At 30.5% G+C, this 15,304-nt stretch overlaps 1 protein-coding gene across 1 annotated transcript; it reads left to right on the top strand.

Moving 5' to 3' along the window:
- Positions 1–5,110: 5,110 nt before the first annotated feature.
- LOC136981455 (HIG1 domain family member 2A) lies at positions 5,111–13,918 on the top strand. Its single transcript, XM_067277776.1, has 2 exons — positions 5,111–5,320; positions 13,644–13,918. Exons 1-2 carry the CDS (start codon positions 5,191–5,193, stop codon positions 13,814–13,816), a joined length of 303 nt encoding a protein of 100 aa, XP_067133877.1. The 5' UTR covers positions 5,111–5,190; the 3' UTR covers positions 13,817–13,918.
- Positions 13,919–15,304: the final 1,386 nt, after the last annotated feature.

The following is a 15,304-nucleotide window of genomic DNA, read 5'->3' as shown; positions in this document are numbered from 1 at the left end:
CCGGACGAAGAGGCAGAAGTACACTTTTGGTTCCGTACTGTAGAAGTTGTTATGCAAACGTACGACGTACCAGAAAAGTTTCCGGGACGCTTGGTTTTAAAAGTGTTGTCTGAAAAATACAAAACAGCCTTGACCAAACTCACAGTCGACGAAATCAAAAATTATAACATTTTAAAGCAATTAGTATTAGACAAATTAAAGCTATCCGCTCTCAAACACCTAAGAGAATTCACTTCCTCAGAAAAGGAAGCAGAGAATCGTAGCCTCAATTTGCGGCTAGAATAGAAGACATATCGTTACTATTTGCATAGCAGAAGCGTAGATTCCTTTGAAAAGTTGATTAAGCTAGTTGTTGCTGATCATCTTAAACTAAGTTGGATCCCGATACTAGGCGTAAGAAAGGAAAGGATTGTTCCCACCGGATGAGATAGCCAAATATGCCTAGAAGCATGCGGAAACTGTAGAAAAAGGTGATCTAGATGTAAATTAGAGAGAGGTAGAATGGTGCCAGGCTATGACTACTACACAGAAACTAGAACGGTTGATAAAATAGGGAATAAGAGCACGAACGATAGAGTGAAGACAATCACCAAGTTAGAATTGTCAAAAACAAAAAGTAGATGCGCAGTTTCTTAGGGATTTGCGGATATTATAGAGATTATATCAAAAACTTTGCTAAGTTAACGACACATTTAACTGACGATCTCCCAACATAATAAATTGAAACTCAGAAGCCACAGAAGCGTTCAATGCTACTGAAGAAAAACTAGGGAAAGATCCATTTTTGTATGCCCCCGAACTATTTACAGATATCTCAGAGCATGCTGCCCGTGGATGTCTAACTCAAATCTTGCCGGATGATAAAAAAACACCAATGGCTTTTATATGATAAAATTACAAAGCTTTTAAATCTTATTTTTTTTTTCATTTTCTAATAACTGCGTATAACTGATATATCAATAATAATTAGATCCACTTAACTGTCTGTGACATCCAAATCGTTCCTCTATGTTATCATTCTGAAACAGAACAGAAGATAGTCTAAATTGTAATTATCAAACATATATAGAATCAGTTTTACAAAGGCCTCATTTGTTATAATTAATGCCTGAAATGTTTGAGATGTTAATGTCTGATACAGGCAATGTTAATTTCCACTTTTTTATCCATAAAATCATTTGACTAAGAAAATCAATTTATAAAGTATTTGTTGTTTTTATTGGCTCTCTGAATTCATCATTAAATTTTTGGCCTTCAAAAGCATGGCAAACATTTACAATTTTTCACCAAGTTATAAATATATGCAAAAAAGCGCACGATTCTTTATATCCTGGAAACATACTGGGATTATCGCATCTCAAAGCAGAAATATTGTTTTCATTAAACATTCGCAATGCTAATTTAACATTTTGTTTTAATATCAGATGAATATAATACTTTCAATTAAAGTAAATGCCCATATTTCACTAAAGATTGTTGTTTTCCAGTTGACACATTATTTCGAAATGTGTAACTTGTGTTTCTTTTATATTATCATTATCAACCATGTCAGGAAATTTGATGAATTTATTTCAGATCTTTTAGTTATCCAATTATTGCGAACACAACGATATGAGAGGAATCAAAAATAAAAAGTAACTGTCTCGAACTATCTAAAGGAGGGATTAGCAACCTTTTTCTATGTAAGGGTGGCATTTCAAAACTTTTGAACTGACGCGGGCCGTATACAAGAGAAAAGACGAAAAGAATGTCAGTAAATCACAATTATTTATTCATATATAGTAATTATAAATTAGCATAGGTATACTTAATTTAACTTCTGGAACTGATGTAAACGTAATATATCGGAAATATCTGGTTAAATAAAAGTCACTGCTAGCTTTAAATTAGTTTCGATGTGTCTGTTAGCTGGATTTTGTTTTAATTTTTACTAAATTCTTTGTGGAAAAACTATTCACATACATAAGTTGTAGAAAATAACGTTTGAATTTTTGCTGCATACTTCCTTAAGCTGGGAAATTGATATATTTATTCATACCCGGGCCGCAAAAAATATTACTGTGGGCCGCGAGTTGCCCATCCTTGATCTAAAGGATGTGGAACTGATGACTAAAATTTTATTAACTGAAAATAATTCAAAAGCTTTACGATTAACAGTATTGTTAACTGCTATTAAAGAAATAACTTTAAAACCTTTTTTTTTTGAATTCTTCTAAAACTTTAAAAAAATCCTATCTTTTAAAAATTTTTAGCTGTTAAATTATGTATTGGCATTACACTAACAACATCTTTATATTTAGATATCATAAATACTTGTGCTGTTTTCTCAAGTTTTGATGGTTCATTTTCACTACATCCAAATATAGTATCACCTTTCAAAATTTAATTGATACTCAGTATATGTTTCTTCAAATAATAAATTGAAAATATATTCATGACTTTTTAAATACTTCATTTTATCCTTTAATTAAATATTCTAAGCTGCTTTCAATATTATTATCTGTAACGCTAAACTTACACATCAATTTTCTTATATTCCTTGGGCAGGAAAGATATAAACATTTACTTTGATACAAAGCGTTATATGCAGAAGATGAATGAATGTAAATTATAGCAGTAAATGTGTTTCCATAATATCTAATATTACATGTTTTTTAGCCTATTCCAACTGTTCACAAATAAATGATATTCTGGAATCTGTGTTATCAAAAGAAATTGATTGTATTAATTTGATTACATGATCGATTTTAGATTCATTGTCATCGACATTATTAACAACATTGTTTTCAATAAAAATTATTAAATTATGTAAAAATTTTTTGAATTTAACATTAACAGATATTTTAGAAGCTTACTTGGACTTAGTTTATAATTGTTAACATAAATATTAAAATTTAAACTGCTACAATGTCTTGGAGATTTGTAATTGTCCTGTCTTCTTTGTATTTTTTATATTCCAAAATTTTATTGCTTCTTGAAGATTTCTCTCTCCTACATCTGCAAGTTTTTTTACACGTATTTGCTCTATTACTTAAATATTTAGGTAAATTCGGAAAAAGGGTTGGAATGGCTCCCTCTTTCAACTTTGGAATTTTTCTGGAAAATTCTTTTAGCTGACCATTCACTAGGCATTTGTCAGTTCTAATAATATTTGACTCATAAAAAAATGTTTTATACATATTACAAGGTTTTTTAATTCTGTCAAATTAGTGGGGATTTTTTTAGAGCCAAACATTTCTCAGTCTCTTTTGGTAAAGAAAAGGTAGAAAAAGTTTCCTTTTCGCTTCTATAATTTGTTTTACAGCCGCTAACACATCATCTTGGCATTTAAAAAAAATTTATATATTATGTAAAACAGTATATATCCAATAATTATTATTTTATAATTAAATTTACTTTTGAATATATATACACATATATACATTAAAATAATTAAATTTTACCTTACTTTTAATAAGTTTTAAACAAAATATTTAATAATTATTAAACTAGTAAAATTAAATATTCGAAAGAAATAGAAAATGACTAAAATGACGATTATTAGTTGATATTACGATTAAAAAAAATCAAAACAAAAATACAATCAAGACGTTAACATTAAGGTCTACATTACTAATCATAAATTTGAAAAGAATACTCACTAAGATATTACATAATGTTATAATCTTATATAAGAAGTAAAAGAACGGATTTTCTAAAACAAAACTGCCGATAAAACTTGTAGTTACTTCTTTTCTTTTAACTGAAATTAACTTTTCGAAATTCTAACGTACAGTACGTGTAGCGAAAAACACAACACAAGAGACTGTACACAGCACTAAGTAGGTCACGTGACTAAAATGTGCCCTGGTCTGCCTTTCTGTTTGACCTCGGTTGATGTCTATAATAGCTAATATTTTCGTAAAATAAGTAGTCTATACTTTCCGCCAGAACATAAAACGAATATAACCAAAATTTCGTCTGAATTGGACAAAAATTGCAGGTGTTATAAGGATTTCACATACAGACGAGGACGGCTTTTCTATTAGTAATAAAATAACAACCAGAAAAGTAAAAGTTTCAGATTTTTATAAAAGTGTAACTCAACATCTACGAAACATAAAAACTTTCGGATTGGAAAATCAGATAGAGCATGAAAAAGTATTCCTAGGAGATCCCTGGCTAGAATGCCGGATAACTATACTGAGTGCTATACCCGAAAATACAGCAAAATTTCACATAAAAATTCGTTATGTTTGACTTTAGATGAAAATTTCTCAATAGCCATTTTAGAAGTTTTTTTTTTTTTTTTTTGTTATAATCGTGTTCCGCGTCGAATAAAAACATTTCATCGAAATTAGCTGAGTAAAAATTGAGAAAAGTGAGATTGGAAGTTTTCCCAGAAGTGTGAGATACACGGATAAAATATAATATTAGGAAATACGGCTGCACTGCCAATGATAAATAAACCTAACTGAATGTATTTTTTACCGTTTATGTTATTCATTATCTTTACCTTCTCTTTTCCAACGTCGAATTCAAAAGAAAAACGAACTTTCTTCTCCTCACAATGTGGCAATTTGTTCTACAGTGAAGCCATTTCCAGTTTCATTTGTGTCGCTAGTAGCAATAGAGCGCTGCCGCTCCAGTTGGATATTATAGCTCTACGCTTCAAGGATACTCAGAACACTTCTTAGTTTCGATCTCCTAGACTTTCTTACTTAGAATTCTGCGCTACTGAACACGGGCCTAGACGTTTGTTTGAAACATCTACGCCAGTGTTCAGTAGCGCCTGGCTTTATATTTTAATTGTGAAAAAATAAGAAACCAATTCTACATTGCCAAAATGACAAGAAACCGTTGTTTATTCATAGACCACTAATATCAAGTGATATTTTATTTCAAATTTACATATTTCGAATTAAAACTAAAGTATTAAAATTTTTTATGCGTTTTGATTCTCGAATAAAATACAATTATTAATCCCTCTACAAATTAGAACCACGCTAATTTAACATTTAAATAATTATTTAAGTTATAATCTTCAAGAAGAGACGAATTTAATATTTTTTTAAAAAATAATAAGTAATAATTTTATCCGAAAGGGGGCACTACTCTTCCAGAAATTTAATCGGATGTTTCCGAAGCGGTCTATGGGATCAGGTGTAGAAACGTATAAGCAGAACCTTTGAATTTCATACCGTCGTCATCATGTCAAATGAGCAAACAGAAACTGAATTGGAATGGGTGCGTGTTCGTTCGAGATTGAGAGATATAAAGGAAGAGGGTTTGAGAGAGAAGATGATACGTAAGACTAAAGCTAATCCATTCGTACCTGTTGGTGAGTTAAATTATTAGCGAAATACAATTTATGCGAATTGTATGACTATTAAAATAAGATATATTCCTTTATTATACCGCATGGAACATAATTCTGAAATAAATCAAAACAACGTTGAAATTGACTGTATTTAATGAAAGCCAAAGTATTTATCTTACGCTATAATAAATACTTTGATAAATTCATAATGAATACTTTTAGGGTCATCCGTTAATTACACGTACAATTTTTGAGCCACTTTAACATCCCTCCTCCTCTGTTGTGTACAATGATGTATTTTTGGCACACTCCCCCTTCTTCAATTGTGTGTGATGCTTCATTATCCTTCTGATAATGAAGAAAAAAAGCTTGCAAATTTTTTCTAACTGATGATTTATTAGACTTTTTTTGTTCCTATCAGTATGCTCTACAGCTCTGTTAAAGTCCCAATCGCGTCATTCGGACCTAGAATTGTACCAAAATATTGAGAAAAAGGCATTTTATTAAATAACAACACACCCAACAGCCTTAAGTGAACTGGTTAATTTTAGTAGTGCTATCTCTTGTGCAAACTAACAATTTAGAATAATTTAATTTAGAATAAACTGGGAGAAAAGAATCAGCCAGAAGTGGGACTCGAACCCGCAACTCCCGCTTGCTGTGCAGATGATAGCGTAACTGGCAACGTGTCTGCACGGCAAGCAGGAGTTGCGGTTTCGAGTCTCACTTCAGGCTGATTCTTTTCTTCCAGTTTATTCTAAATTAAATTATTCTAAATTGTTAGTTTGTGCAAGAGATGGCGCTACTAAAATTAACCCGTTTACTTATGACTGTTGGGTGTGTTGTTACTTATATTATTGGGTTTCATTGGTGTTTATTTGTTAATTTTTATTAAACCATCTACAATCTACATTATTGTATATGTACTGGTTACATACAAAAAAAAAAGTAATCACAAGAAATGCATGTGTGCCCTTTACAAGAGGTGGTGTGTAATTTTCTGGTTAATAAGGGGCACAAGTGGATATATGTTGGCTGTCAGAATTGATAGATTGAATGTGCAAATGAGGTAGAGACCTGTAATAGAGCAAATGAAGGTTCAAGATGTATGAAATAGGTGGTGTGAAGTATGTGGGAGATGATGTAACATGAGAGATACATAAAATTGTTTTTTATTTAAAATTTTTCTTAATTGTCTTGTGTCCAGTTTATTCAGTTATTTGAAATACCTTATTGAAGTTTATAAAAATTTCAAGAAGGTACATTTTTTAGTCATAAGGACTTTCATGACAAATGTATGAAATGATTCTGATAATTGCTTTTATAAAGTTGTTTTTTTTTGTCTTTAAAATTGATTGATGAAAAACAACTATTGAGGACATGGCAGGCTATTTATGACGCAACACTAGAACAGCCGGTGCAGGTGCATGTCTTTTGGAGATTTAAATTTTGAAATTTTGAAACTAAATTTCGAAGATAGAAGCATTGGAGACGGGAACATTTAAAAATCAGAATCAAATTCATATCACACCAGAAAAATTTATAGAACACCTGAAGAAGACCCTAGAAATGGGTTGAAAATGTTAGTGTTAGATTCTAAATGTTATCTGCAAAGCCATACAAAGTTAGTGAGACACATTTGCATTTATTATTGCTTTGTTTGTTGGATGGATTTGATAAATAAGTTATATTGCCAACTTTAAGTTTTTTCCCCCTGCATATGTTTTGAAACAAGTACACAATAAATAAGAGCATCATCATCATGTCATTTTTAAATCAAGAACAAACAGCAAGTGAATTCATTATTCCAGATGAGCCACCTTATGAAATATATAATTTTCTTTTTGCACTTAGTTTCAAAAACATTTATTTTTCTAGTCATCTTATATAGGCTGATTTCATAATTGTTTATTGTGTGGATTATCTAGTCCTTGCAGAATGCTGATAGTGTCTGACAGAGAAAATCTTGTATTTTACTGATATCTATGATTACTGTTCTTCTTTGTATTATATATTGTGATAGTAAATGTTTACTTGTTTATCTGAATATCATGGATATAATAGTTTACATAACATTTTATAATCAGGATGGCCACAGAATTTTGTTAAAAGCATGTTATATAACAATACATTTTTTTATATTTTCAATTTTTCAGGTAGTGATAACATATAAGCACAATGGTTGTACAATAGACCCTTTGGCCTATATTTGAATTAATGATTGCAAAAGAGACAGGTAAGTAAGAAATGTATAAATCACAGGCTTTGAAAAGGGGCTTATATTCAGAATTATTTTATAAAGACAAATAGGGTTTATTTCACAATTGCATATAGGAAGCAACAAACTTGAATATTTTACATTCATTTGTTATGGGTAGTTTCATTGAAAATAACTTATTCTTTCTAGCTGGAACTATTGTATAAATTGAAACTATACTATGTAGTAGTAATGATTTTAGAAATTTGTAAGGTGATTTAATTGTATTTTTAATTTATGAGAACTTTCAAACACTTATTTTATATGCAAAATAATGTGAATTATGCAATAAATGATCTTTTCGAGACTGACTTTAATTTGAAATACAAAAGATGAAATAGAGAAAACATAATGTAAAACAAGAAATTAAACACAAAAATAAAAACAGTAATAATAATAGAGTGCATAATATCGCATTTTCTTTGGTATCAAAATAATAAAAATACAAACAAATAGCATTATTGAATTGATGATGTGGGCTGCAACTAATTGTCTTGCGGGCCATATCTTTGACATGCCTGCTCTATAATCTTAATTTTTGTTACTAAATGACAATAATAATTAAAAGGAAAAAAATTGTTAAAAGTTTTCAGTACATAAAACTATACTTCCTTACTGAAGAGACAATATAAAATAAAATAAACAACCATTCCAACTTCAGCAAAAATTCTTTAATCCTAAGAACGTTTTCAAACGCATTAAGCGTCCATCTTCAGTTACTTCTTTAAATCAAATATGAAATTCGAACAAATATTACGTAAATTAACGGTACGATTACAATAAATAAAAATAAAATAAAATAAACAGGATTATCGTAATTTACAAAATTATGCCAATATTTCATAAACAAATAAAAATAAAACAAAAAATAAAAACGAAACAAAAAACCAACATGCGGTTTAAACCAGTCACGGATTATTGCAGTATTTCTTTACAATTACCCTCATCCGTTATTAAAGACTTAATCCTAGAGCTGATATTGGTCTTGTTTTATCGTACTTCTATGTTTAGTCCAAATCATCGCACAAAGATTTCCAAGCCGTGGAAAGCCCATCAGCGTCCCTATAATTAATGCATTGCGTACTTCTCTGCGCTCTGTGGATTTCCAATTTTTCGAAAAACTTTATTGCGTGTCTCAATCTAGTAGACCTGATGATAGAGGCTTGGTCCCAAAAGACCATGATGCCCTGCTGCTTAGCATAATTGGCCAGGACCGTACTATCAACTGATTTTTCCACCGATCGCTTGTGTTCATTAATCCTCTTTTTTAAATTTCTCAAAGTTGCCCCTATATATACTAATTTAGAATCGAACCTATGATCCCTTAATGGTATCGAATAAATTCCTGTTAGTGAGTTATGCTCATACTTCATCTTATCATTCCTTAAAAGCTTGGATCAGCAAAGTTATAACAGTGTTAATTTCTTGGATCTCACTATAACGTGTAGGAGGGGAAATCCGCACGAATGTCTATCGCAAACCGACATCATTCCCAATCGTTATCCCTAGAAACTCCGCGGACCCTGGGCATATCAAGATGGCAGTATTTCGCTCGTGGATACAGAGAGCACACACACACACTGCACAGATGTTTTGGATACAATTAAAGAACTACAATACATCCGAACAACGGCTTTGCAACATGGCTACAGAACAGAAAAAATAGATGCTCTCATCAAGAAGGACCATAACCGAACACGTGGGAGGAATAGAAACCAACCAAGAGAAAAAGTGATCCTGGATTACATTCCTTTTCTTAAGCCGTTAGTTAAAAGGATTTCCAGGAGTAGGAATTTGCAAGTTATTTATCGACGCAATCCGACTATATACAAGCTTTTAAGGAATGATAAGATGTAGTATGAGCGTAACTCACTAACAGGAATTTATTCGATACCATTAAGGGATCATAGGTTCGATTCTAAATTAGTATATATAGGGGCAACTTTGAGAAATTTAAAAAAGAGGATTAATGAACACAAGCGATCGGTGGAAAAATCAGTTGATAGTACGGTCCTGGCCAATTATGCTAAGCAGCAGGGCATCATGGTCTTTTGGGACCAAGCCTCTATCATCAGGTCTACTAGATCGAGACACGCAATAAAGTTTTTCGAAAAATTGGAAATCCACAGAGCGCAGAGAAGTATGCAATGCATTAATTATAGGGACGCTGATGGGCTTTCCACGGCTTGGAAATCTTTGTGCAATGATTTGGACTAAACATAGAAGTACGATAAAACAAGACCAATATCAGCTCTAGGATTAAGTCTTTAATAACGGATGAGGGTAATTGTAAAGAAATACTGCGATAATCCGTGATTTGGTTTAAACCGCATGTTGGTTTTTTGTTTTATTTTTATTTTATTTTTGTTTATGAAATATTGGCATAATTTTGTAAATTACGATAATCCTGTTTATTTTATTTTATTTTTATTTATTGTAATCGTACCGTTAATTTACGTAATATTTGTTCGAATTTCATATTTGATTTAAAGAAGTAACTGAAGATGGACGCTTAATGCGTTTGAAAACGTTCTTAGGATTAAAGAATTTTTGCTGAAGTTGGAATGGTTGTTTATTTTATTGTTTTCAGTACTGTACTGTTTTTAGTTCTTAGAGAGTATTTTATTAATACTGCCTTCCACAAATATTTGTATCATTTTGCAACCCATTAAAATTTTAGTACAGCTTGATATTGGGTCACAACCCATAGTTTGAGAAATGATTTCAAATCATTTAGAGCAACATCACTGAGAATGATTGATTGATTCATGGATTGTTTGGTGCTTGCATTAATTATTATGCAATGCTTGCTTATATAATAATGCATTAAACATAAATTTATATTAGTATTAAAGGAATGGAGTTAGATGTCAGTGTCAAGTTTCATGGTAGTTTGTTTTCTGCAAGGTACTACAGAGTAACAGTAAAGTTCAAAAATACAAGTTTCACAATTGGTGACTGTTTGGTACACAATCACAGTAAGTTTCAATAGTTCTTATTTCTCATACTTGCCCTTCAAGAAGACACCTTACAATGACTGACGAACAGTTGTCTAGCTGTTGGCACTTTCTTAGTCTGTGGTAGAACTCAGTCAGCAAGACTGATCGAAACTTGAATTTCCCGCTTCCACGTCGACAGCCATCGGCCAACCAATCAGCAACTAAGCTAGGCATAGCTCTATTCCACATCTGCCGCATAGCGTAATCCTTTGCCAACTGTCTCCCCTTTGAGACGCAAGGACTACAAATTCAAAATCTAACCGATCGTGTTCCTTAATGATCTCTTCTCAGCAACGTTCGTTAAAAGTTCAAACTGACCAATCTTGTTTCTTACGTGATATCACCATGACAGTAACTAAAAAAAATTTTTCCACATTTGTCAAAAAGATTAGAAGTATACATGGAACAGATTCTATTTTTATATATACATACATACTGTTTTTACAAAGGAAATGTGAAAAAGGATTGAGAGAGCTTATAACTTTATGGAAATCTTTTGATTAGTATAAGTTGCTCTTATTATTTTGACATCCATTCAAGCACTAGTAGAATAGTGATATTTTGGGAATAATCAGGCATTATTGCAGCTTGAAATGGTATGAAGATCAATAAAGACTATGAGACAATTCAAATCAAGAAAGAATAGTTAAAACAAAATTAGTTAACATTTTCACAACTCAAGATTTGCACTGGAGTTAAACATCAAATTTTATTTTGTAACTGTGATCAAAGCAATTGGTGATTAGTTACATGTAATTGTTAAATACAAACACAAAATACCATAATGTGCAAGTCTGATTATATACTGTACATCTTTTATTACTGATAGTTTCAATTGAGGCATAGATTATGCTGGGGGTAATTACCAGTGTGGTTAAAAGCATATAAAACATATTAACATGTATTCAAAAATACATGTTTTGAACATTTTTGTGTATTTTAATACAGTATATTCAAATGAATCCCATTGGTTGGTGTCTTATTTTATGTATAACAGGTTAGTTGTTTACAACACTTTCTGGAACCTTTTACCGGTGTTAGACCAAAACGAAAAATATCCGTTAACGTTTTAACGGTAAAAGGTTCCAGAAAGTGTTGTTTACATCCCCGGTGTTCCTTGATGTATGTAGATTTTTAGGTTAGTTGTTTGTTTATAGAAAACCATTACTTCTGAATTAACTAAATTTTCTGCTAGATCTCCAAAAACCTGTCCTCTATACAACCTTGACTGACTGTCACATTACTCTATCTGGTTTCTATAACCTTTGAGAAATTTGTTCTATGTAAAATAGAGTACACTGTATAATATAGATTGACATTTTTGCTGCAATTTGATTTGACTTTTCACTTTGAATTAGTTAAAATATGTACACAAGCAAACATTATGTAGGCTTAGAGCAAATCAGAATGCATTTTGTGTGTGTTGCTAGTATTAGTATTTCATATACTGTACTCATACACATTCATACATTTTATAAATATATGTATGAAGGTACATATTTATATATGCACTGTATATGTATGTAGGTATTCTGTATGAGAATTCAGTAAAAGATGTTTTCTTCTCTGATTTTACATTTAATTTTCCTAAATGTAAAATCAGAAGAAAACATCTTTTACTGAATTCTCATACAGAATTCACTTTTCTAGGAGTTAGACAAAGTTCATTTATAGTCATCTATATGGCTAGACAATGTAAGGACACACAGGCTTTGGACCATCCTCTCTGATTTTACAAGAGAAAATACTGGATACAATGAGTACTGACCAATTTTAAGAGAAAATATTTTAGTTAAAAGTGAGACTGAAATATCCATGTGGTGCAGTTGAATTTGGCTTGTAGCTCCTCCATAGGCATCTCCATTTTCTTTTAGATAATTCCTGAAAATTCTGAAATCCTGCATCTGCAGGAGTATAGGAATTCTACTGGTAATTCAATGATCCAGAACATAGGGTTTTTACTTGTATGTAATCGGTCAAAATAAATATATTACATGCATTTCAGGCCAACTAATATATTTTAGAGCTCCTCATCAGTAACTAATATTAAGCTGGGTATAAGTACAAAATTAATTAAAAAATAAATAAATGAACATAATAGTAATACAAAAGGAGAGATGTGGTCCATGCTAACTCACTATCTTGCTAAAAGAATCCTGCAGTGGAACTTTGTGGTTTCCATGCTAACCTCCCTGAATTTCAGTTCCTGTTGGCCTTAAACATTATTGTTGTAGCATGCATTTTAGGCTTTATATGTATACTCTTATTGTTTATCCTTGATTTTGGTTTTGACATTTTTATTTTTCATCTACCATTATTATACTTATCGACATAGTTTTCTATTTTAGCTCATTGTGAATGATCATTTTATCATATAACATATTACTGTATTTTATGGCCCTTCATTTTTATCATTCTAACATGTCAATGAATGGCATATTGCTATTTTACATTTTCTATCAGCTGATGCTGTCTTGTGGTATGCATTTTATACTTTATTTATATATCTATTTTGTTTTTTGGCTTTTGTTAAATGACTTTTATGAAGCTTTTCATACTTGTTTACATTTTATTATAGTTGATGGTTAGTGATGACATCTTATATTTATATATATATATGAGATGTCATCTTTTTAAGCCTTTTTGGCTATTTTATATTTTATAAATTGCTCTTATTACAAGCAAGCATCATTATGTTTATTTTAATGTTTTGCCATATTGGCACAGCATTGCCAATTAGGTCCTTGCATCATAAAACAGTAATAACCCAAACCAACCTGTTTTAATATCTAGTGTATATTACTTAAATATTAATATTTATACAGTGTTAATTTCACTCATGATTATAAATTAAGGATTAAATCTTTTTAATGATTGTAGAATAAACTTTTTAATGAAATACATAATCATAATTCAGAGTTATAATAAAAATTTTACTTTTTCTTCATCAAAAATAAATATTTACCTTTTTTATTAATAAAAATTTTATATGTTCTCATTACAGATGTCATGTGCATCATTATTATTCTATGTAATTTTTAATTTAAAAATTTAAATATGTTTTGACATATATTTAATCTTTAAATAGGAGTGTTGTTAACTACTGCTGCTCTGTCTTACGGTTTATGGTGTATGCGAAGTGGTAATCGGTATAGGTCTCAGCTTATGATGAGAGCGAGAGTTTTAGCCCAAGGTTTTACAGTAGGTGCAATTCTAGTTGGTCTGGCTATTGGCATTTCCAAGAAAGATGCTGAAAAATAACTTAAGTAATTTTATATATGTACTTAGCATTGTTTTTAAATGCAGCAAAATGTAAAATAATTTATATTTGGACACATTTGTAAATAAAATATGCAAATAGTATTGATTGTTTTAATAAAGAATTGATAAAAAGATAAATGTAATGATTTTTATTTAGTATTTTTAAACATTTAAATTTTATAAAAAGAAAAATATAATGTTACAGATGAATATGCAAAGTTTCAAAAGCCTGAATCATGTACTTAAAATGTATAGTGTGTGTACAGTATATACACAAATATTGTGATACTCTTGTGGGATCAAATCATACTTTCATTCAAACATACGGTATATATTTTTTAAAAGTAAGAAAATTTTAATATTTTCTTTCAATCTCAGACAGTTTGCAAATATAAGGAAATATCTTCATAGATCACAATTTCAACAAGGTTTTAGAAATTACTTATATCTTGAAACCTCATTTTACATTTATGTTTTAACGAAAGGTTTTTTCTCAATTTATCTTCCCGAAACTTAAACCGAAAAATTTTTTCAACCGAGCATTTAATTTAATAAAAAACAGCTTCTATAAACATTGCGACCTTACCAGCTTAGAGCGATACTATCTCTTTACACATTGATGCAAATAGTTTGCAGAAGTTAAACTTGCAAGACAATGTCAAATTTTTAAAAAATCAATCATAATTTATTTTACATTTTAAGCTGATTTTACCGGTATTTAATCAGATAAGACTTGAACATTTTATTTTAAAACTGTGGCATTGCAGGAATCTAATCTAAATTCAAAATTGGGTGCTAATCCAAAAATGTTGGGGAAACAATGCCGTATGCGTGACCAAGAGGACAGACTCGGGTTCTCATTTCATTATATCAATATTTTTTACGATTATTTCACCTCCAATTATCGCCGAACGACTGAAACGTAAGATTTAGTTCAATTATTCAGTTTTGTTTATAGTACAAATTTTTATTTTTAAAAATAACACATTGAGCATATTGTATTTGAATCCTGGCTCATCAAGGTTAATGCTTAAATTGCAATTATCTCCACTACAGTTCGTGTTTTCATTCTTTTCTATAATAATTTTAACTGTTTGAATAAAACTAATTCTTTACTCTTTTTGATTTTAACAAAATGAAATACGCTTATAGAAAATTTCCATCTGGTATTTCAAACAAAAATTTAAAGCGATTATCTTAAATTTAATACACTAACAAGTGTAAGTAGTAGTTTTTGGCAAAAACCGGAAATCTCGAATTCAGTTAATTGTTTCGATAAAACCGGTTTTACTTTCCTGGTTGTATGTATACATAAGGGAAAGTATTTTGAATCTTGTCAAATTTGACTTGAGTTTTTTGCAAATCGCATGTTCAGACAACCTAAAAACAGCCAAAAAAAAATAGACGCCAGCGCTCACACGGATTTTTTTATTTTGTTTAATACCTCAGGATTGGACAAAGATTAATAGCATCAATCCCCTTATACAC

This window comes from Centruroides vittatus, unplaced genomic scaffold (genome assembly GCF_030686945.1).
Source record: "Centruroides vittatus isolate TY-2023 unplaced genomic scaffold, ASM3068694v2 contig_1168, whole genome shotgun sequence".
In the NCBI taxonomy this organism is placed as follows: Eukaryota; Metazoa; Arthropoda; class Arachnida; order Scorpiones; family Buthidae; genus Centruroides; species Centruroides vittatus.
This window is presented reverse-complemented; position numbering and strand designations above follow the sequence as displayed.

Coding starts and splice junctions, on each gene's coding strand:
- LOC136981455 (XM_067277776.1), top strand. CDS start 5,191: ATGTCAAATGAGCAAACAGAAACTGAATTGGAATGGGTGCGTGTTCGT. Junction 5,321..13,643: donor TAATCCATTCGTACCTGTTG/GTGAGTTAAATT, acceptor ATCTTTAAATAG/GAGTGTTGTTAACTACTGCT.